At 39.1% G+C, this 24497-nt stretch overlaps 1 protein-coding gene across 2 annotated transcripts; it reads right to left on the bottom strand.

Annotated features, from left to right (window-relative positions):
- Nucleotides 1-12332: 12332 nt before the first annotated feature.
- Nucleotides 12333-23356, bottom strand: atp1a1b (ATPase Na+/K+ transporting subunit alpha 1b). Of its 2 annotated transcripts, XM_081367779.1 has the most exons (23): nucleotides 23178-23310; nucleotides 21974-22041; nucleotides 20988-21101; nucleotides 20838-20897; nucleotides 20537-20740; nucleotides 19898-20011; nucleotides 19598-19732; nucleotides 19366-19483; nucleotides 18207-18475; nucleotides 17816-18124; nucleotides 17540-17674; nucleotides 17025-17220; nucleotides 16756-16931; nucleotides 16539-16675; nucleotides 16302-16452; nucleotides 15423-15591; nucleotides 15197-15351; nucleotides 14969-15092; nucleotides 14653-14798; nucleotides 13256-13386; nucleotides 13047-13148; nucleotides 12870-12961; nucleotides 12333-12761 (listed from the first exon to the last, which is right to left on the bottom strand). In XM_081367779.1, the coding sequence occupies exons 3-23, from the start codon at nucleotides 21015-21017 to the stop codon at nucleotides 12733-12735; spliced, it is 2982 nt and encodes a 993-aa protein (XP_081223905.1). In that variant the 5' UTR covers nucleotides 21018-21101; nucleotides 21974-22041; nucleotides 23178-23310; the 3' UTR covers nucleotides 12333-12732. The 2 variants fall into 2 exon arrangements, with proteins under 2 accessions (XP_081223905.1, XP_081223904.1); XM_081367778.1 differs by lacking the exon at nucleotides 21974-22041 and having other exon boundaries at nucleotides 23178-23356.
- Between the last annotated feature and the right edge of the window lie 1141 nt (nucleotides 23357-24497).

The raw sequence follows: 24497 nt of genomic DNA on the forward strand, positions 1-24497 counted from the left end.
TTGATCATAGCATAAATTAGAAATAAAGATTGAAAATGCCTTGTAGGTGTGCAGCAATACATTGTTCCAAAAGTGGGAATGGATTGTCCTTCTTTTCATTCCCCAAGAACAAAAAAAGGGTAATGTTCTTTCTTGCTCCTGTATAAATGGTCATAGGCTACCGGAGGGCTCAGAAATTGCCGTAGCCTAAAGCAGCACCTCTGGCAGTATGCAAATATGTGACGTCATCACATTTTTTGAACGGATTTTTAGAACAGATAAGTGAACTTAAAAATGCAATTTTCAGCTGAGTGTATTATTTGTGGATTTTTTTCAATCCAACCCCAAAAACCCGAGGCCAAGGACCGTTGGTTCACGTGAGATGATTGACAGCTTTACAAACTAATCATATCGCGCTGATGTCATAGCTGATGCGAATCAGGAAGAGGGGAGTCATCGTTAGCTCTGTTAGCTGTTTGAGCTCTTTAGATCGCATACTTCACTAACTTCAGTGGAAAATGAATAGAATGAATAGAAATATGACAGAATATTTTACAAACATGTCATAATTATTAGTAATTATTTCTCTGTTTAAACTTGTATGTCCTATCCTCAGTCTGGTAAACCATGTTTCCTCCTGCCTTTCCAATCCACTGATTTTACTAGATTTTACTAGCTGTAACCTCTTTGTGTATGTTATACAAATGTCTGCCTTTTCCCTCTTTATCCCATCTCTCCTGCCACATTCTGTCCATTTTGTCCTTATAATAATACTTTTAATTTCTGACCTGCTTAATTTGATATCCAGTTCAACCAGTTCTGATGTAACAGCTTCCTTCGCCAGCATGTCTGCCTTCTCGTTCCCCTCCACTCCCATGTGTGCAGGAAATCCTACACTTATGCTCTGTTGGTTTATTTTAAAAATGAGTTGATTAATTTCATCTAGTAGATCCTGTCTACATGTAGACTTTCCACTCTGAATGCATGCTATAGTGAGGACATTGAGTCTGAACAGATGATCACCTTATTGGGATTTTTCTTCTTCCACCCATTGTAAAGCCATAATTATTGCTACCATTTCTGCTGTAAAAATGGCCAGATGGTCTGTTGTCCTAGGCCTATGTTCTACACATAAACCAACAAAACTCAATAACTTTAATTTGAAAAATATGACTAAATAAATAAATAAATAAATAATAGGCTACAATAATATTTTTGTATACATAAATAATACTATAATATTATAGGCCTAAAACAGTTAATATTATCAGAAATCTATGCTCATTGAGACAAAAAGCTAAAGTTAATTAGTGAAATTTAAGGTATTTTTAACATGTTGCAACTGTCACGGGATAGATGATCATGAGACGAGGATACAGATGCAGAGGAAATTTATTAGTAACATGCAGACAAGGTACAAAAACTCAAAAACTCAGGACTCCAGGAACGGGAAACTCGGACAACGAACCAGCACAAGACTACAAACACAAGGAGGCTAAATAGGGGAACAAACAAAGGAGGGTAACGAGACAGACAGGTGGGACAAATTAACCAATAATCAGATAACAAGATGGGAGGGGCTAGACAATAGACACGAGCACATGGCCCAAAATAACAAAACACCCATGTGCAGCACAAGACAGGATAGGCATGTGACATTACCCCCTCCCTACGGAGCGGCTACCAGACGCTCCATAAGACCAGGGCGGGACGGGAGGGACAGACCAGGGTGGGAAAAGGGGAATGGACAGTTCAGAAGGCCAGGGAGGCACACAAAGTTCGGGAGTCCAGGGCGGAGCAGACAGTTCATCTGGCGGCCAGGGCAGAGACGACAGTCCATCGGGCGATCAGAGCGGAGACGACAGTCCATCGGGCGGCCAGGGCGGAGACGACAGTCCACCGGGCGGCCAGGGCGGAGACGACAGTCGCAGACACTGGATCCTGCTCGGCAGCAGCCATCTTGTCCGAAGACACAGGCTCTGCGGCGGCCATCCTGTCCGGAGACACAGGCTCGGCAGACGTGACGTGAACAGTTCTGGGAAACTCTAGGATCTTGTATAGTCTTTCAAAGTAATTCAACAGAGTCTCAGCTGCTCTGTCTACCTCAGACTGCACGGGGACCTCCGAGACTGGGACCACCGGAACTGGGACCACCGGACTCGGGATCACCGGAACTGGGACCACCGGACCCGGGATCACCGGAACTGGGACCACCGGACTCGGGATCACCGGAACTGGGACCACCGGACTCGGGAACACCGGAACTGGGACCACCGGACTCCGGACCACCGGACTCGGGACCACCGGAACTGGGACCACCGGACTCGGGACCACCGGAACTGGGACCACCGGACTCGGGACCACCGGAACTGGGACCACCGGACTCGGGACCACCGGACTTGGGACCACCGGAACAGGAACCACCGGAACAGGCATGGAGGAAGTCTTCCTTCTCCTCCTCCGTTTCGGGGTCACCAGAACTGGGACCACCGGAACTGGGACCACCAGAACTGGGACCACCAATCCCGGGTCCACCGGAACTGGGTCCACCGGAACTGTCACGGAGGGGTTCTTCCCTCTCCTCCATTTCGGAACCAGCGGTGAAGGCTTTCCTTTCCGCTGACTGCCATCTGCCGTGGTCCTCTCCTCCTCCATAGTCCTTTGAGCGCACCTGGCGAAATACTCCAGCAAAGAAATAGAGGATCCTTTCTCCTCTCCTTGAGGAAAAATCTCACTCCGCTGTATCCACATTTAGGCTGGTTCGTTCTGTCACGGGATAGATGATCATGAGACGAGGATACAGATGCAGTGGAAATTTATTAGTAACATGCAGACAAGGTACAAAAACTCAAAAACTCAGGACTCCAGGAACGGGAAACTCGGACAACGAACCAGCACAAGACTACAAACACAAGGAGGCTAAATAGGGGAACAAACAAAGGAGGGTAACGAGACAAACAGGTGGGACAAATAAACCAATAATCAGATAACAAGATGGGAGGGGCTAGACAATAGACACGAGCACATGGCCCAAAATAACAAAACACCCATGTGCAGCACAAGACAGGATAGGCATGTGACAGTAACCGTCCCTGGGTTGTGTTGCAATTGTCCCCTGGGTTAGGGGTCAGTTGCAATATCTGGCTTCTTCCATTCAAATAAATACTGTGAAGGATATGTCATATGTAATCATCTTTAAATGGTATGGGTAATTAGCAGACATATGTAAGTTTAATATATACAAATTTGGTTGGTCTAGTCCAAATAGTCTCTGAGTAACTGAGAGAAATGCAAAAAGTGTTGCAACTGTCCCTCCCCCACTTACTATTCAATCCTCAGCTGGATTCGTTGCTCCTCGAAATGAAAATAAACCAGCACTTCTGATGTAAATTTTCTAGGATTATTATTATGATAGTATTATTCCTCACAGTCACAACGTAAAGTACACTAATGTGATAAGGTGATAGCTGTAACCACTGTAGTATTTACGGTAGTCCTGTGTGGTAGGGTGAATACGGTAGTTTCCGGTCTGATGTCCCCTTTATGAATGAAGCAGCGTTAGTTCAGTGGTCATGGCGGCGCGCACGCTGAATAGACAACGCCAGATAGGCTGCTGAGATTTCATTGAGGTAAATCAAACTTTCATTGATCATGTTTGATATATTTGTGTTTTTAATGCGATATTTTGTACAATAATGAGTATTCAAATATGTTGTGCAGACTGTGAGTATGTGCCTAAATTGCAAAACAGTTGTTGTAAGCTGTAACTGTTGCAAGAGACAACGCCAGATAGGCGGCATTGATTTTCATTCTTGGAGGTAAATTAAACTCTCATCATGCTTGATGTAATTGTTTTTAAATGCATGGCAATCATGTGTATTTAAATATTGTGCAGGTTGTAATGATGATGGTTTGTTCCTGGTTTGGAAAACAGTTGTTGTAAGCTGTACCCAGGTACGTGATGTATGGTTGAAGTGTATGTTTGTTTTAAGTAATGTGCGTTTTTTTTGTGAGGAATGTTGTTTTTTTAAATGCTTTGTTTGTGAATGTTATTGCACAAATAATAATGGTGTTTTTCTGGCTCTGTTCCAGGAGCTAGTCTTTGTCACTGTTTTGAATTACTGAAATCAAGTCTATTGATCGTCTGCACTTATTTACTTGTGTATGAACCCTTTTTAACTTATCAACTTGCTACCATTTAAGCCTATTTATGTGATAGTTGTCAATAAAATGAATTGAAATGAAAACTGGTTTGGACATCTTGAAGTGCATTATTGATAGGCTTTACAGTTTGGCGTCCACGGACAGGATTTTTATTTTTTTTTGGTAGTGAGTTGATATAAGGTGCATTTAGGATTCAAAACAGTGACATTGGCTAAGGAGTTGAGGTCATTGGAGCAAAAGACAAGGAACATCAGCAGAACTGCCCGGGACCTAAGAAAAAGTGTTGCTGCTGTATGACTGACATCCAAACGATGGAGCAAGAACTTGCTGCATTGCGGGAAAGGTTGGTCAGGGAGAAAGCTGCAATGGATGAACTTAAACAACAGAATGAAGTACTGACTGCTCAGTTGCAACGAACTGTTACACCAGATACTTTGGAAACGCCACATTCCCCTCCAGATGTGGGCCTGGCTGATTCGGCTGCCTCCCCAACCTCCACAAGTAGAGTTAGAACATCTGTTGAAGTGATTTATGTGCCTAAAGATAAAAAGATGTTAATGTTTTCTGGTGACCCAGGTACTATTTCATATTACGATTGGGCTGATGAAGTGCGGAACTCTATGAATTATCGGCAATACAGAGAAAGAGAACAAGCAGCTTTTCTTTATGATCATTTGGAGGGGGGAGCTAAACAAGAGATAAGATATAATACATCTGAGGTACGCAGGAGCCCTGCATTGATTCTAGAAGTTTTGAAAGAGGCGTATGGCCATCCTTATTCCCTGACAGCTGCTCAAAAGCGTTTTTTCGACCGAAAACAGAAGGCAGGTGAGGGGTTGCGGGAATTTTCTCATTCACTGCTATCTCTGGCAGAAGACATCAATCGTTGTAATGGAGGAGTGGAGTTGTGTGGGGAAGAGACAATAAGAAGTCAGTTTGCAGAGAATGTAAGAGATCCCTCACTTCGTAGAGAATTAAAACGATTAATTAGACAAGATTCAAATATAAAATTCTCAACGTTACGCAGAGAAGCAATGCTGTTTTGGGAAGAGGATCATGTGCCTGATAGAGCCCCCTACAGTTTAGTTACAGAAGGTGCAGAAGTTGAATGTTCTGGTATTACTACAACAAATACCCCTGTTAATACTGATTCTCTTCTTCTTGAACTTAAAGAGGCAATGAGGAAGCAGGAGGACAAGTTAGAGGGCCTTGCAAAGCAGGTAGCAAGAATGCAAGTTTCCGAGGGCAGACGGGGACGTAGGCCAAGACAGGAGCCCAGGTATGATTCAACAGGAAGACCTATCTGTTTTAGATGTCAGGGAGTAGGACATATTGCAAGATTTTGTTCAGATATGAATACGGCTAGTGACAATGTCCGTCAAATAACATCATCTGAGTCGGCTAGGGGGACAGCTGTTTCTGTTAATATGCAACAGGGAAACGAATTCCCCCTGTAGTTCAGAGCCAGACTACGGGAGTGGAACAGTTGGGCTCAGACGATTCTATCATTTCATGGGAAAAAGTGTATAATGCACTTACAGGGCCAACTCCTGTGATGGACGTGTATATGGGAGGAGTATGTGTCCCATCTATGATAGATACAGGTTCTATGGTCACTATTATAACAGAGAGTTTTTTTAGGGAACATTTTGAGTGTAAAGGGGAGGGTGCTCTAAAAGAATGTGGATGGCTGACTTTAAAGGCTGCGAATGGCCTTTCTATACCATACTTGGGTTATTTAGAACTCGATGTTAAAATTATGGATAAGGTCTTTCTACAGCGTGGTGTTCTAGTGGTGAAGGATCCAACAGATCCTGTAACAAAATTGAAGAGAAAAACTGTTCCAGGGTTGGTGGGCATGAACATAATAAAAGATTGCAATGAAATTTTTCCTGGTTCTTTCAATGTAATGCCACCAGGACGGTGTGTTCAAGTGTATCAGGGTTTTGCAAAAGTGATGGCCCCCTTACCTGTATTAGTACCAGCAGGTTCAATGTGTTTTGTCCCTGCTACAGGGTTTCAGAACACTTATGATCCTGACTATATTGCTTTGGTAGAGGGGTTAGAGGTGGACGAAGGGGTTTTACCTGGGGCCCTTATTGTGTCTCCAGGTTTAGTAAGGGTTCAGGGTGGCCAGCTAGCTGTTCCTATTGTAAATGCAGGTGCTTTAGATATCAGTTTGGCCCCCCATACACGGCTAGCACGCCTGCATGTAGCTGAGGTAGTCGCAGGAGGTTCAAAGTCCATTTCTTTTCAAAGCGTATGCCCAGGGGAGGTTCAGATTTCATTATGTTCAGAAGAGGCTGTAGTTTTTAGCCATGAGGTTGCATCTACTTTTTCATCTGATTTTAATTTTGAATGTCCCTTTTTGGGAAGTGAACAGATAGCTCAGGTTAAAGCATTGCTGAATGATTATGCTGATGTGTTTGCTTCCAGTGATAGTGATTTAGGGTGTACTGCAATTATACAACATGAGATACCAGTTACTGATGATGTTCCAGTTCGTCAGCGTTATCGCCGTCTCCCTCCAAGCCAATATGAAGAAGTCAAGGACCATATTAGACAGCTTTTGGAGCAGGGTATTATAAGTGAGAGTTGTAGTCCCTATTCATCACCTTTGGTTATTGTCAAGAAAAAAGATGGCAATATGCGTATGTGTGTTGACTATAGGCAGTTAAATCTGAAGACAAGAAAAGATGCTTATCCTCTCCCTAGGATAGAGGAATCGCTTGATGCCCTTAGCGGGGCCCAGTGGTTTTCAACCTTGGACCTTGCTAGTGGTTATAATCAAGTAGAGGTTGCTGAGAAAGACAGACAGAAGACTGCTTTTTGTACTCCATTTGGTCTGTACCAGTTTAATCGTATGCCATTCGGGCTTTGCAACGCCCCCGGAACTTTTCAGCGACTAATGGAAAGGATTTTAGGTGATCAACATTTTCAGTCCTTGCTTTTGTATCTAGATGATGTGGTTGTGTTTTCGTCATCTTTTGAACAACATCTAAGTCGTCTTAGGTTAGTGCTCTCACGTTTCCGGGAGTGTGGCTTAAAGGTAAAATGGAGTAAATGTTCACTGTTTCAACGGCAAGTGTCTTATCTTGGACATGTAATATCTGCTGAGGGGGTTGCAACAGACCCTGAGAAGACCCGGGCAGTGGCCTGTTGGCCTCGACCAAGTACAGTAATGGAACTTAGATCCTTTTTGGGTTTTGCAGGATACTATAGGCGGTTTGTGAGAAACTTTTCTCAACTGGCAGCACCCCTGCATGCCCTAGCAGCATTGGCTACACCAAAGGCAGGTAGAGCAAAAACCACTAGAGTGCCCCTTCTTGAACTGTGGAGTTCTGAGTGTGAGTCTGCTTTCCAGGTTTTAAAAGAGAAGTTAGTTTCTGCTCCAGTACTTGGGTATGCAAACTTTACAAAGCCCTTTTATTTAGAGATTGATGCTAGTCATCAAGGTTTGGGAGCAATTTTGTCCCAAGAGGGTGAGGGTGGAAGAAGACCGATTGCGTATGCAAGTCGTGGGTTGAGGCCATCTGAGCGGAACATGGAGAATTATAGTGCTATGAAGTTAGAGCTGTTAGCACTAAAATGGGCAGTCACCGATAAGTTTCGTGACTATTTGGTAGGTCACAAATTTGTGGTATTTACAGATAATAATCCGTTAAGTCATCTGCAGACTGCCAAATTTGGAGCTATAGAGCAGAGATGGGTTTCTGAGCTGGCTAGATTCGACTTTGAAATTCATTATAGACCAGGGCGCCAAAATGCTGGTGCAGATGCATTGTCACGGCAGACCCAGTTGGTCGCTGAACCTGTGTTGGGAGGCGGCATGTTCAATCAGCTTCAAGATAATGATCATACATTGATTGTTAATGAGCAAGCAACCACATACAGTTTCCCTGTGTTTTCACCTGAGGTGTGGGCAGCTCAACAGCAGGCCGATCCCTTTATTGCAAGTTTTCTGGTGTATTGGAGGCAGCAAGTTAAACCTGGCAGATTGGCAAAGGCTAAAGAAGATGGTCAGACCTTGGAACTGCTGCGGCAATGGGAGAAGTTGGTAGAGGAGGAAGGGGTTTTGTATCGACAATTTGTTGATACTAGGCAAGGCCAAATTAAACAGGTGCTACTACCTCAGAGTATGAAGGAGGAAGTCCTTCGTGGATTACATGACCAACACGGTCATCAGGGCATTGAGCGCACGTTTAAACTGGTCAGGGCTAGATGTTATTGGCCAGGGATGTTTCAAGACATTGAAACTTACTGTAGGCAATGTGAGAGATGTATTGTAGCAAAAGCTCCAGTCCCAAAGTTAGTAACAGAAATGGGCAATTTGTTGGCTAGAAGACCATTTGAGATAGTAGCCATGGATTTTACAGTTCTAGAGCCTTCCAGTGATGGTAAGGAGAATGTCTTGATTCTCACTGACGTGTTCTCAAAATTTGTGGTTGCAGTACCTACCAGGGACCAAAAAGCAGTGACTGTGACAAAATCACTTGTTAGAGAGTGGATTCATAAGTATGGAGTTCCCCAACGAATTCATTCGGATCAGGGGAGATGTTTTGAGGCAGAGGTGGTTCGAAATTTATGTAAGATGTATGGGATTGGGCGGAGTCGAACTACCCCTTATCACCCACAGGGCAATGGCCAGTGCGAGAGGTTCAATCGAACCCTGCATAATTTGTTAAGGACTCTCTCACCATCCAAGAAAAGGAGATGGGTAGAATATTTACCAGAAGTTGTTTTTGCTTATAATACAACTGAACATGCAAGCACTGGCTATTGCCCATATTATTTGGTTTTTGGGCAGTCGCCGAAGTTACCGGTTGACATTTTGTTTGGGGTGGGTCCGACAGATGCTATAGAGACAGTTGATGAGTGGGTGGTGGGGCATCAGGAGCGTTTAAAAGAGGCTTATCAAAAAGCAAGGGGGCAGATGGAGCATGCTGCCGAAGTTAGGAAGAGACAGATTGGTCCCCCTTCATTACAAAGTTCTTTACAGGTGGGCCAACTGGTTTATCGTAAAAATCATAATTTTGCAGGAAGACATAAGATTCAGGATTTGTGGATGCCCACACCTTTTAAGGTGCTTGCTCAGCCAGATGACTCTAAAGCAGTGTATACAATTGTTCCTTTGGATGGATCGTGCCCACCTAAAAATGTGCATCGAACAGAGTTGAGGCCATGTGGTCCAGGGATGGTAGCGTCATTCAATCAGGGTGCCCAGAGCCATAATGATTTAGTCTCTGATAGTGAATCAGAGGAAGCATGGGTTGTTAGGGGGGAAACCTCAATTGAATCATTGCCAGGGATGGGAAGTAGATCTGAATCTGTGTTATCCAGTGAATCCGATGAAGAATTTGTGGAACGAAAGGATTTGGAAGATTCTCAAATATTAGAAATGGTTCAATCACCTCCAGCTAATTTGCGGCGCTCTAGTCGGAAAACAGCGGGGAGCCATTCTAACCCATTTAATTTACCTAGATCGGTTGTGTTGAATGAAGACGCTGGGCTCATAGAGTAGATAATTTCTCATAAAAGGACATTGTGTGATTTATTTGTATTTTTTTTATTTTTTTTTCTCGTAGGCCTACAGGTGGTTAATAAAATTAATCGAAAGATCATTGGGACAATGATCCGTGGTAGGGGGGGTGAATGTGATAAGGTGATAGCTGTAACCACTGTAGTATTTACGGTAGTCCTGTGTGGTAGGGTGAATACGGTAGTTTCCGGTCTGATGTCCCCTTTATGAATGAAGCAGCGTTAGTTCAGTGGTCATGGCGGCGCGCACGCTGAATAGACAACGCCAGATAGGCTGCTGAGATTTCATTGAGGTAAATCAAACTTTCATTGATCATGTTTGATATATTTGTGTTTTTAATGCGATATTTTGTACAATAATGAGTATTCAAATATGTTGTGCAGACTGTGAGTATGTGCCTAAATTGCAAAACAGTTGTTGTAAGCTGTAACTGTTGCAAGAGACAACGCCAGATAGGCGGCATTGATTTTCATTCTTGGAGGTAAATTAAACTCTCATCATGCTTGATGTAATTGTTTTTAAATGCATGGCAATCATGTGTATTTAAATATTGTGCAGGTTGTAATGATGATGGTTTGTTCCTGGTTTGGAAAACAGTTGTTGTAAGCTGTACCCAGGTACGTGATGTATGGTTGAAGTGTATGTTTGTTTTAAGTAATGTGCGTTTTTTTTGTGAGGAATGTTGTTTTTTTAAATGCTTTGTTTGTGAATGTTATTGCACAAATAATAATGGTGTTTTTCTGGCTCTGTTCCAGGAGCTAGTCTTTGTCACTGTTTTGAATTACTGAAATCAAGTCTATTGATCGTCTGCACTTATTTACTTGTGTATGAACCCTTTTTAACTTATCAACTTGCTACCATTTAAGCCTATTTATGTGATAGTTGTCAATAAAATGAATTGAAATGAAAACTGGTTTGGACATCTTGAAGTGCATTATTGATAGGCTTTACACTAATTTGATTAAACTTGGTGGTGTATTTTATCGAGCTAATGTGGTTTGCATGTATTAGCTCAGATCATTTGCGTTTGAATAGCGCACGCTCTCCGTGGGCGTGGTCACATTAGCAGATAACGAGCTGTAATGAGAAGGACTGACATCTCTCTCTTTTCATACAGATTACATAAACAGAGAATATTTATTTTAGTTTTGAATTAGATAATTTAAAAGCAGACAATTAAATGATTATGATATAGCTCATGTCTGGGTGAATAGTAGGCCTATGCGCTGAGTTTTAAGTTTAGAGACCTGCTCCAAAAAAAAAAATAAGTTCATGGTGACAGATTTCATTTACACATATATGCACAGTGTAATTATTTATATTTTATCTTGGTTGTTTCAACCAATTTTCTAGCATTGCCTGCTTGTAAAAAACAAAACAAAAACAAAAAACACTAGTAGCCTATATGGACCCATCTGGCTCTGTCAGGGTCTGGATCAAGATCAGCAGGACTTGGGTCAGGTGTTGGGTTTGGCTTAAATACAGAAGTTTTAATTAAATCAATTAATAAATATATATATATATATATTTTTTTTTTTACATATATTTACATTGACCTAGAAGTCCTCTTGTGAACAAGGGGAATTGTTTTTTTTATTTTTTTTTATTATTAGTATTATTGTTTTATAATGTTTATGTATGCCTATTGTGATCCCCTGATGCCTGTGTGAACATATATAAATATATAAAGTTACATAATGAAGAAAAAAGATCTGAAAAGAACATTTTGTATGTTTGTATGAGAATTTTGTTTCTTCAAAATGACCAGAAACACTGGTCCTCTCTTGGCCAGTGTAGAGTGACAGTCTCCTGTTAGTAATTGTTTATGTGTGTGTGTGTGTGTGTGTGAGAGAGAGAGAGAGAGAGAGAGAGAGAGAGGGCGTGGGGGGGGGGGAGCCAAATCAACCCTGTAACACCACTGCAGAATAACTAAAAGCCAAAAAGCAAGAGTGGTTTAACATTCCAGTGGGTTCTAAATGAATGAAAAACTGAGAGAAAATACAGGCACATTCTGTTCGTTAATTCTGAATGAAAGTGTTTAGGGCTACTGCTGTGAATCCATGACAACATGATTCTATTCTTCTGGGTTACTAGGCTCTTAGCCATCTTGAAAGGACCGTTCAGTGAGCAAGTTGAATGAAAAAAAAAAAAAAAGTCAATCTAGTAAAAACTATATAACAAGCAACCTAAACCTAGGCACTATGTTGATGTTTCTTAATACATTTATATATATTTATTTAGAAATACTATGAATACATTTAGAAGTGTAATTCATATAAATTAATTAGGCTGAAATATGCAGTACATACCTGCAAAAATATCAAAAAAAGTAAAAGTAATAAGCCCCAAGAAACCGTGTTTTACAGTGAATTTATAACAGCTAAGGGGCATTGTTAAAACCTCCTTAACTGTTACAAATTCACTATAAAACACGGCCTCACAGGGCTTATTGCTTTTATAAAATGGTTATTCCATATTTGTAGCAAGGTTTCATAAAATAAAACAAAGCAAATAATATGTAATTATATTAATAAAAATATTATTCTTTCGCCAAACAATGTAGTTCCTCAGAAACAGTTGTGCTTCGCAAGCGGAATGGTTGCCAAGCAACACAGACGTAGCAACATACACACTCAGTGGCACAGCGATACTGTATGTTTTCTGGAATTTTAAAACAACTTCAAACACGGCTCAACAAATCAGAATCAAGGACCAGAACTTACCGTTTTATAAATAAATATTGACCATAAGTCCTTCTATGCCAACAAGATAATTACAAAATGAAATACAAAAATCTTACTGTCACCTATACAAGACAAGAAGTTACTGAACGAGACCACATCTTTAGTGAAGTCGACACAGTTTATTCAAATTACACAATTAAAAACTTGTTCAAGTCTATCTTAAGCATGGCATGTAGTTTCAGCAGAATCTCAGTACTACAGTTGTTCTATATAAAAATATTTGTAAATGTACAGGTTAATTTCAGAGCAGAAAAACTACTCTTACGCCACAAAGATAACTCACTAAAGTTGTGCTAACATGATGGTCTAGTAGTATGTCTCTCTTTCCATCCAACCTGAAAAGAAAGAGATAAATTTTTTATTTCTACAGTTGGAAAATAGAAAATGATACGATTGACAATCTACAATACAGTGCAATTGGTTAGAACAAGGGTGCAGATTACCTCCAGGGTTCCTTCTAAGGATAAGCTTTCTGATTTCATCATAAATAAAGATGAGAAGAGAGTATGGGAAGGCACAGAACCACCAACTGAGCCTGGATATAGAGCGCAGAACATAAACCAAAGAAGCAGGCAAGAAATAACTGTATATTTGTTTTATACAAATACATTTTAGCCTACTTGAGTGGGTACATCCTGAGAGCCACATCCATGCCAGGGCAGTAAGACAAGAACGCCGCTAGTGCTGTTTCCTCAAACAATCCAAAGATCAGGATTTTGTTCCTGTAGTTGTAGGCCAAAAATGTGGTAAATAGACAATAAATGAATGAAAATCTCCTCAAGAATGTGGCTTATGCTCATTCAGAGCTCATTTGTTCACCCAGACTCACTTCATTCCCTGCTGGAAGACAGAATTCCGCCTGGTCTTGCAGATAATCAGATCGGCCCACTGCACAATCACAATGCTGGCGAAGAATGCTGTGTGGCAAGTGAACTCCACAATCTTTCTCTGTTCATATGTCTGAGAAAACATAACATTGTGTTGGTAAAATACTAATCTAAAAGTATTGCTTAAGAAGACTTTTTATTTTTATTTCATGATTTCATTTCAATTTTAGCAGATGTACTATGTACTTCAGCTTAAAAAGACTGGAGTAATGGTTGCTGAAAATTGTACTCCCTTCACTGTATTTTTGATTAAATAAATGCAGCCTTGGTAAGCAGAAGAGACTTTCGGTATGGTCTGTCTCCCTTGTTTCATCGTGTTTTTGGTTTAGTCCTGTGACCCAGGGTGCTTCTCAATATCCCTCCTCGTCTCCTCTCTCCTCCGTCCTCCATCCTATGACCCGGAAACCGATCGAGCTCAGCCTTCATGAAGGACATCTCAATTCTCTAACTGCACCACGAGGAGTCGAGGATCGAGGAGTGAGGAGGCTTCCAGAGGCGCTATGAGCGAGGATGCACAGGTGTTATCCTATGCGGAAGTGTTTTATCGACTAAACGTGACGCACGTTATCAATTCTCCTCCCCCTTACATAGGTCACAATCATTTTAATTTATACTTTACCTTTGCAGTTTATATAAACCACATATCTCACATGTTTCAACAGGGTATCTTGCTTTATTATTATTTATTATAAATTTCTTAAATAACCAAACTTCAATAACATAAGGGCAGATCCTTTGAGCGCTGCTGATGTGATCAAGTATTCAAATGTATAAAAAAGCTTTCATTAGATTCCTCCGCCCTCCTTTTCTTTCCTTGCAGCCTTCCCTAGTTTCCTATGGGGGGTGGAGCTGAGACGCGAGGAAAGGTAACGAGGATGCACAAATAAGAATTGAGAAGCACCCCCAGTTTTCCCTGTCTAATTAGTCATCTCCTTCACCTGTGTCCTGTTAATTATCTAATTTAGTTCCATTTGTTTGCTCTGTGTATTTATACCCTGTGTTCTCTCTCAGTCTTCATCTGTTCTTGTTCATGTTTAGTGTGGTTTTCTCCTGGTTCCTGAGTTTTGTTATTAAAGATCATTATTATCATCTTCGTGCTATTTCCACTACCGTGTGACGTAACACTTTCTTTAATTTTTTTTTTCCAAAATTCCAAAATTTTTACAGTAGTATATACATTTTAAAATGCCTTACTCCTGTGGGAAAATAGAGCAATACTGTTGACACAAAACACAGACATTTATCCAATTAAATGCTCTCTAGAATGACAATGTTTCTCCCCCTAACTAGCATGTAGCAAATCATGGTTCACAACTGTAACATAATTCATAATACCTACCCACTGTTGCCCGTAGCTGTCCTCCAGGTCATTTAGATATTTGTCATCCCAACCTACACGAATTCCTAGTAGTCTTGATGGTAGAAAACCATTTTCGGCAAGAATGACAAAGTATGCAAAAAATCCAGCCAGAGCCTGAATCATACCTGTACAACCAGACAAGATCTTGCATTAAATTATTTTTTTAATTGTAAAGCAATATTGATTTTAAATGGTAGCATGTTAGTCAGCAAAAACTTGGAATGGGATTCTCAACATGCTAACAAAATGCTAACCATTTAGACGACTAGAACAAAGCCACAACATGGCCACCTACCTATCTGTCCATATGCAATGCTAATAAGTCTTTCATTCACCAACTTGTCTGTTTTAGGGTTTCTGGGTTGTCTCTTCATGATATCACTCTCAGCAGCCTCATATGCCAGAGAAATAGCAGGGACCTTGAAAACAAAAAAAAATTATAAAATAATTAACTGTCATCTTTTAGTAGAAAGACCAAATGCAAGTGTAAAAAAGAAAATAACCCAGTGTGTTCTGCACTGACCATGTCTGTTCCCAGGTCTATACACAGAATGGTAACAGTTCCTAGAGGTAAGGGAATGTTGGCGATAATGAAGAACAGGAAGGGTGTGATCTCAGGGATGTTACTGGTCAGGGTGTAAGCAATGGACTTCTTCAAGTTGTCAAAGATTAGGCGCCCTAGTGTGGAGAGAAAACATTATTAGAGGAGCCCACAACATTGAGAAGATAGGAATAAAGGTCTCCCGTACCTTCTTCTACGCCTGTGACAATTGAGGCAAAGTTGTCATCTAGCAGGATCATGTCAGCAGCCTGTTTGGACACATCTGAGCCCGCAATGCCCATAGCAACACCAATATCAGCCTTCTTCAGTGCAGGAGAATCATTCACACCATCCCCTGTTACAGCCACAATGGCTCCCTTTGAAACAGAAATTATGTTTTAACATTAACTCAAAATTGCAATTTGCTTACTATTTTCTAAGGGGTGAATGGAAAACTTGTATTTGTATATTAGGATAAATTAGAAAAATGTTAAGATATCAGTTAACTATGCTTAACCCCAAAGTTGATATTAACTGTTTGGTTTATTTTTCATTCTGCTTTACAAAGTTTCACCTTGATCCTTCCACCATCGTTTATCTTATCTTCAGGTATGTATATCAAATATTAATATTAGTATTAAAATAAAACAATTAAATAATAATAATTTGCAAAAGTAAATTTTAATAAAAAGAAAAAGAAAATGCTTTGGCATCATTAAAGTAACAATATAAAATCCAACCATTTAATTTTGCAAATAACTTATTTTCATGACCAAATAATGCAATTAATTAATTAATTGCTTATTTGTTTTCAAGAAACATTTATTACTATTAGCGATGTTGAAAAGAGTTGTGATGCTTAATATTTTTGTGGAAACTTTATTTCGGGATTAAATAAAAATATTAATTTCTTTTTTTTTAAAAAATATGAAATGCACATAATACTTAGTTGCCTTTTTATTTTAAAAAGGGGGTTCCTCACCAAATTTTGGGGTCTATGGAATCAACTGTTCTGAACAATCTGTCTAATTGAAGTATAAATGTCCAAAACCCATTGTTAAGTTATATTCAGAAGTTCAGTCAGTACCTGTCGCTGACACCCCTCAACAATAATCAGTTTCTGCTGTGGTGACGTTCTGGCGAACACAATTTCTGTGTGGTACTTCAGAATATCATCTAGCTGTTCAGCCGTGAGGTCCTTCAGGTCTCCGCCATGAACCACACAGGCCTTTGCATCTCTGAAAAAAGACATTCACTGAGTTTTGAGATTTATGTCAAGGCAAGTTACAGTAGCATTTATTATAAAACTAACACACTGTGATACCTGGGGTTGACCTCATTGACAGGTATATTCAAGCGAGCCGCAATGTCTTCCACCGTCTCATTTCCCTCCGAAATAATCCCAACACCCTTTGCTATGGCTTTTGCGGTGATTGGATGGTCACCGGTTACCATGATAACCTAATAGTTCAGAAATATTTGTGTAAACTATAATTATGTAATAAATTCAGCACATGTGCTGGACTCGCATCTCGGCTTACCTTGATTCCTGCACTTCTGCATTTGCCTACAGCATCAGGTACAGCAGCACGTGGAGGGTCAATCATTGACATGAGACCCACAAAGCACAGATTCTCAGTAGGGAAATTCACATCCTCAGCATCAAACTGGAAACCTTCTGGAAACTGATCATCAGGGAGGAAGAAATGACAGAAGCCTGTTGGAGAAGAACGTGAATGATCAGTCCACAATTTGCTCAGGGGAACTCTCAACCTTTATTTGAAGAAGCATTTTTTTCCCCCTTTTTTACCCAAAACTCTTTCTCCAAGGCCCCCAAGCTCCAGATAAGCATTCTGAAAGGATTCTTTCATTTCATCATCCAAAAGCTGTTCCTTCCCTTGGATCAATATAGTAGCACAGCGTTCCAGGATTCTCTCCGGGGCTCCTTTCATGACCAGCAAGTGTTTAGACTCTGCGCCACCAGTTGGGTTCTTGTGCACCGACAGCTACCAAAGCAAGCATCAGATCATTTCAAATGAGATTTATTTGATTAATAGTATGTGAAAATTCGGGCTGTCGTTTGAACATTTTTATTTAGTGTGATTATTAAGAAAAAAACACACAAAATAATGTTTCTACCATGCTTGAAGTAACAGCTTCAAATTCACAATTCAACACAGACCCAATTAATTATTTATTATTATTTTATTATTTTTTATAATATTTTATTCATTAAAAATAAATTCTTTATTTATTTGCATTCCAAATAAGAATCTGTATTGTTTTTGCAATATTTAGAGAGATGTAAGATCCTAAATCCAGTACCTGATATTTGTTTGTAGAGTTGAAAGGGATTTCTGCCGCTTTGCTGTACTTTTCTCTCATTTCTTTCACTGATCCACAGCAAAGCTCAATGCATTTCAGCAGAGCAGATTCAGACGCATCCCCAGCAACATCTCTCTAAACATTTAAACACACAAGTGAGTTATTTCATTTAAAATCTTACAGTTTCCACAATGAAGAGGTGACATATATATATATATATATATATATATATCACATCAAATACAAACCTATCTATCCATCACATCAAAAACAAACCTTCAGAATTGGCACATTGGTCTGTTCGGCCAGGAACACAGCCCTGTTGCAGAGCCCAGCAACACGTGCCAATGAGGCCCAGGTGGCCGAGCTACGGTCAAAAGAGGTCCCGCTCTGATTCTCTGTGGTGTCAGCCTCATGGATCTGGTTATCAAACCACATGTGAGCTACAGTCATGCGATTCTGCGTTAATGTGCCAGTTTTATCGGAGCAGATGGTTGAGGTTGAGCCCAGGGTTTCAACGGCCTCAAGGTTCTTTACCAAACAGTTTTTCTTAGCCATACGTTTAGCTGTGAGGGTGAGACAAACCTAAAGAACGAGAAACAGAGAGTAGGTGTCATGCAAATATAAGGGCCTAACCTTCAAACAAAGTAAGTTTGAATTAACTTACCGTGACTGTAGCAAGAAGACCTTCAGGCACATTGGCCACAATGATGCCAATAAGAAAGATAACAGCCTCCAACCAGGAGTAACCAAGAACGAGAGACAGAACAAAGAAAGAGACACCCAGGAAGACAGCCACGCCTGTGATGATGTGGATGAAGTGTTCGATCTCAATGGAGATGGGGGTGCGCCCAACCTCTAGGCCAGACGCAAGTGTTGCAATTCGGCCCATTACAGTACGGTCTCCGGTGCTGATGACGACGCCACGTGCAGTACCTAAAATAAATGCAATAAAAGAAATGCAATTACAAAAATGTCTATTTCAAATAAATGCTGTTCTTTTGAGCTTTTCATTCGTCAAAGGATTGTGAAAAAAGTTTCATGGTTTCCTCAAAAATATTAAGCAGCACAACTACTTTCAACATTTATAATAATAATTTAAAAAAAATTATATTGAGTGCCAAATCAGCATTTTAGAATGATTTCTGAAGGATCATGTGACACTGAAGACTGGAGTAATAGCTGCTGAAAGTTACATTTTAAAATATATTAAACTATAATAATGTATTATACAGTATATATAACTATATATATATATATACATGATCTATAACTGTAATAATATTTCACAATATTTCTGTTTTTACTGTATATTTGATCAAAACTGTAAATGCAGCCTTGGTGAGCATATGACTTCTTTTTAAAAAAAATCTTACAACCCCAAACTTTTTAACAGTAGTCTATGTAAAATAAATCATACTTACATATGATACAATTTAAATATGTGATACTGCAATATTACAACAGTTCAATAAACAAGAAGTTAATATTATGTGAATTATATTTTAGACACAATATCACCAGCTACTTTGTCTATTTTTGCTTCGCCAAAAAAAGTAGTTCCAAATAAAACCACAGTAACCACTGGTGTTCCTGAATCACATTTGTTAAACTAATCGAATCAGGAAAGAAAATGTTTCAATGACTCATCATAAAGACAGTCACTTTTTCGCCACCTAATCATATAATGAGTAATAATAAAAGTAAAAGTGTCAATATAAAAATAAAAAAAAGTGTATGACTTTATTTGCAATGAAATCTTAACAATTATGAGAATAGAGGTGAAACACTTTACTGAACATCTAGTGAATGAGAATATAAAATACCTTCTACACAATTGGTGGAGAAGAAAGCAATATTCCTGGTCTCTAGAGGATTATCATTTGAGAAATCTGGGGACCGTGTCTGAGGCTCTGATTCTCCAGTCAGAGAGGAGTTATCCACCTTAAAACATCCAATTTAAAAGATATGCTTACATAATGCCACTGCCACAGAAAGGAAAAATGAAGTTCACACTACACTGATCAGGTAAAGTAAGAAATACAGGCTCGTAATAACCTTGCAGCCATGTGAGCCCACGATTCTCAGGTCAGCAGGGATCCTGTCACCACCTTTTACTTCCACCAGATCACCAACCACCACTTCTTCAGCGTTAATTTGCTTCTTCTCACCATCACGGACAACCAACGCTTGCTAGAAAAGAAAAAAAGTTTATAATCTAAAAAAAAAAAAAAAAAAAAAAAAGAGGACAAAACTACAATGCATTTAAGCTTGTAGATTAGTTTATTGGGTTTAAAGACAAAAATGGTCAATTGAATGGTAAAAAAATTAGGACTAAAATTAGGAAGAAATATGTACCTGGGGAACCAAATTCTTGAAAGAGTCCATAATTTTTGAGCTCTTAGCATCTTGATAGTACGAGAAACATCCGGTGATGATCACCACAGCTGATAACACAACTCCCAAATAAAGCTGCATTGCACAAATAGATAGACACGATTAGATATAATACATCCAGGAAAGGAATAGGGATGCACCAATATGAAAATTTGTCTGATACCGATAACCGATAATTCTTTATATTTGAAAACCGGTAACCGATATATTGGCCGATAAATATAAATCCAAATTTTTATATCAACATTAAAAGCCATGTCCCAAGCACACAATTATGTTCTCATTATAATTTTATCTAGCTTAAATGACAGACTTGCGCTCCACATGTTGCACATTTAACAGTATTTTCCTTTTTTGAAGTGATTCCAATCATATTTCAAGCAATTTAAAAGCATCATGGCAAACAGAACGCATCTGAAGTGTCTCAGCTGTAAGAAATAATCTTTTATTTATCGACTTTAATATATAGGCTAAATGTTCTTATCAGGCCAATAACAATAACATTAAAAATGAACATATATTGGCCGATACCGATATGTTGGTCGTTATATCGTGCAACCCTATAAAGGAACACACATATTTTTCAGCATTGCCTCTCACATTGTCATTGGCAGGCTCATCCTCCATTGCTGCCTGAATGCCATATGCAAGAAAGCAGAGAACGGCACCGGTCCACAATAGCATGGAGAAACCTCCAAACATCTGCTTACAGAACTTCACCCATTCTGGGGTAGTTGGAGGTGGAGTGAGGGCATTAGGTCCATCACGGATCAGAATCTCTGCCGCACGGGCGGTTGTAAGACCCTGATGAAGTCACAGAGAAGACAATGTTAGTTATTGTTCACTAGTGATTTATTAAGAGTAATTTTATAAAAGAGAGAATAACACTTGGAGGACTTACTCTGCTCAAGTCTGTCCCGTATTTACGGTGGAGCTCTTCCAAAGTCAGTTTGTGATCATCCTGAAATAAATATAATTCCAAGATTTTTCAGTCTATTTCAGAAAAATTATCAGAGTGTATACTGAAACAAAACTTTAAGTAAAGACTTACCAAATTCACTTCCTTTTTCAATTCATCCATATCACTCTCCTTCTTCTTGATTTTGTTCTTTTTCTTCCCTCCTTGCTCTGACGTTGCCGCCAGCTCATATTGGTCCCGTCCATCCTGAAATAGATGTTTGAAACATTAAATAATAACTTTAGGAGTTCTTGGCTGTGACAATTGTTTACTGAGTTAGGTTATAATTCACCCATTGAATAAATGAAATGAAACGAAATGAAATGACTATCTTTCTCCAGTGGAGCACAAAAAGACATATTGTGAAGACTGTGCTGGTCGCTCTTTTTCATGCAATTACTTCATGCATGCTTTCTTCAAGCTTCTAAAAAGGATTCATTCACACCATAAAAGTGGTTTGTACGCTTGTGTGCTACATTCCAAGTTGCCAGAAGTCATACAATATATTTAGGTGAGAAACAGACTGACATTTACACTGTTTTTCTCCAATAGAATGTTAACTCGACCAGGAAGTTAGCTGTGACCAGATCATTGCATCAGTGAATTGCAATTGAGAACCAAATCAGACTGATTCTTGTAATTGGACCAACAGATTCACTGGAAAGATCTGGCTCAAAAGAATGATTTGTATGGCTTAAGAAAACTTGGAAAGTAGTTGAACAGACTACTTTTGAGACATGTTGGTGCTTTTATATCCTTTTTGAAGCTTGGGCGATTTAGGTCTCGTTCATTGTAACTGTCAAAAAGAGGATAGAAAACAGTCTTCAAATGTTCTCTTGAGTTCTGCGGACGTCACATACGTTTAGAACAACATGAAGGTTGATGAAAATAACAACAGAGTAAAAAAATTTTGGTCAACTATATTTATATTTGGTCAACTTTATTAAAAAGAAAATGAAGCAGTATATAATTCAAACTATATATTAAATGCATGTTTTTCCATTATTACTTATTATATCTCAAGTGGTGAAGATGAGGGCAAGCCCAACTATCTGGTTACTAAAACACATTCAACTTACTGCCAACCTCCTGATTTCTCAAGGGTCTTTGATGTATATCGAAGGGATCAGCTTTCTCTGGACATGATCTAATACATGGAACAAACAAGTCTAAAAATGTTCTGTGGCACAGAGCCAGTCTCAACTAGGGACATCGGAGCAACTATGTCACCTTGGCCTCTATCCAATGAAAAGAAATGAGCAGAAGCAACAAAGCCTTTTCCCTCAGTACATTTCCTCTCCAAAAGAGAACATGAGTAGGCAAGCGTGGGAGTATCATTAGTTAATCTCAGAATATGTGTGAGGGTCACACATTCACAGATAAACACTAGCACAATACTTGTACTCATGTTTTATTTAGCTGTGTCCAGTCAACCAAAGTTCACTGCAATTGTTGCTTCAGGCAATAATGTTATGCCACCTTCAAGGTGACACACAGGAGTGTGACGGGAGCAACTGTTTGTGAGAATAAAACATGTTTCATCAGTTGCAATCAATCCCACTTAACACCCAATCAAACACATTTGTTTGGTTGTACAGTGAGAGAACTTATGAGTCTACACTATGAAAATAGGTGCAGCACATCATGAGGCAAGCAGCTACATGTTGACATCTTTTTTTCTATTCTTATTAAAAAGGATTAGAAAGTTTTGAGGTAATTCTGGTGTACTGACCTAGATAAAGCACACCATGTTCTTAAGGGGCGGAGAGAAAACTCCACTCAGAAACAACAGCCTGTGACTGTGGAACTAGTTTTAGGAAGTGCGTACGAACACGTGCAACTATTACATTGCGCAAGAACAGTTACAATAAATTTGAACAGTGGAAGCACAGTTTTAAATCATGATTCCTCACTGAGTATGCTAATATGGCCGGAAAAAGCGATGAATAGTAATACTGCATGCACTCCACAGGTCATACTACAGCCTACTACACTCCCACAAACTGAAATATACAATGCAGTCATAGAAAAAGAAACAATAAACCACTCCACAATCCAACAACATACATAATGACTACACAGAATCTGACATTTTTATTCCATTAAGTTTTCATTATCTAGTAGCCTATATTCACCAGCAAACTTAAGATATTTAATATAATACTTTTTTTTTCTGAAAATAACTGTCATAAAAGCATCTTTACCTCCATTAATCTAAATATCAAATATGCTTAAAATGAAACGCGTATTATTATTATTCTTATTAAAACATATTTTACTTACCCCAACTCCCATTTTCGCTTGTGAATGGAGACTGTGCTACTTTATGTTCACTTTCTTATATCTGGAGCAGAGCATCAGATCAGCAGCGCCTCTGCTGCAGCTCAACTCATATGCGAGTCTCGATAACAAGTCTGTGTAAAAACTGAACAACCAATAGGAAGAGAGCAAACTCTGTGTGTACCCCGTGTGTGTGTTTGTGTCTATTTTTTTACAGTCTATGGTTTGTGTGTGTGCACAAGTGGAGAATCCACTGAGAACGTTTTATATTATTTTTTGCAACTTTTTATATTACTCTAATAATTATTATAAATATGACAAAGCTTGTCACTTCAATAACGTGTCAGAGATAGGCCTATAATAAATAGAACGGAATAAAATAAACTTTTACTTGAATGTTAAACCGTACAATTTACACATATAGCCTAGCCTATTTTAATCTGTAAGTCAAACAAAACAATGATACTGACACATATAGGCCTAACAATGACACAGTATGGTGTCATAATCTTATAATGAACAAAAATAAATCTAAATAACGGGTAAAAGGAAATGTACACTTAAGAGTATTAACAGTAGGCTATAAATACAGCAAGAATATGATCGCAAACAACTTAAAGGGTTAGTTCACCCAAAAATGAAAATTTTCTCATTACTTACTCACAGATGTTCCAAACCTGTATGAGTTGAACACAAAAGAAGATATTTTGAAGAATGTTGGTAACTTAACAGTTGACGGTAGGCATTGACTTCCGTAGTAGGCCTATTTTTTTTCCTACTATGGAAGTCAATGGGTGGCGTCTACTGTCTGATTATGGACATTCTTTAAAATATCGTCTTTTTTGTTCAACAGAAGAAAGAAACTCATACAGGTTTGTAAGTAATGTAATGAGAAAATTTTCATTTTGGGGTGAACTAACTAACCCTTTAATATAAAGATGTTCCTGAATCATTAACACATGGAATAATGTAGGTGTGTAGGATACATTGGTGTACAAAACGGCATAGATTTTAGAATAAAATATATATTTTTAACCATAAGTCTTTACCTTATGTTCTATTAAATGAATCAGTATTTTGTTAAAAAGCAAAGCTAAAAAAAAAATCGAGAAAGAAATTCAAATACACTTTTCATCATTGGTTGCTTTTGCCTCCCTTGCATGCTTTACTCTGCTTGTAAGGAAGCCATGACAATGTGGAAAACCAAGAACAGCGCCAGGAAACCTACAAGTGGCTAAAAGATACATACAATGCTGGTGTTGAGCTGGAGCCAGTGAGCACAAAGAAGGGTTACCATATAGTTTTGGAGTTATCCTATAACAT

This window comes from Scardinius erythrophthalmus, assembly GCF_964197995.2.
Source record: "Scardinius erythrophthalmus genome assembly, chromosome: 6".
NCBI lineage: Eukaryota > Metazoa > Chordata > Actinopteri > Cypriniformes > Leuciscidae > Scardinius > Scardinius erythrophthalmus.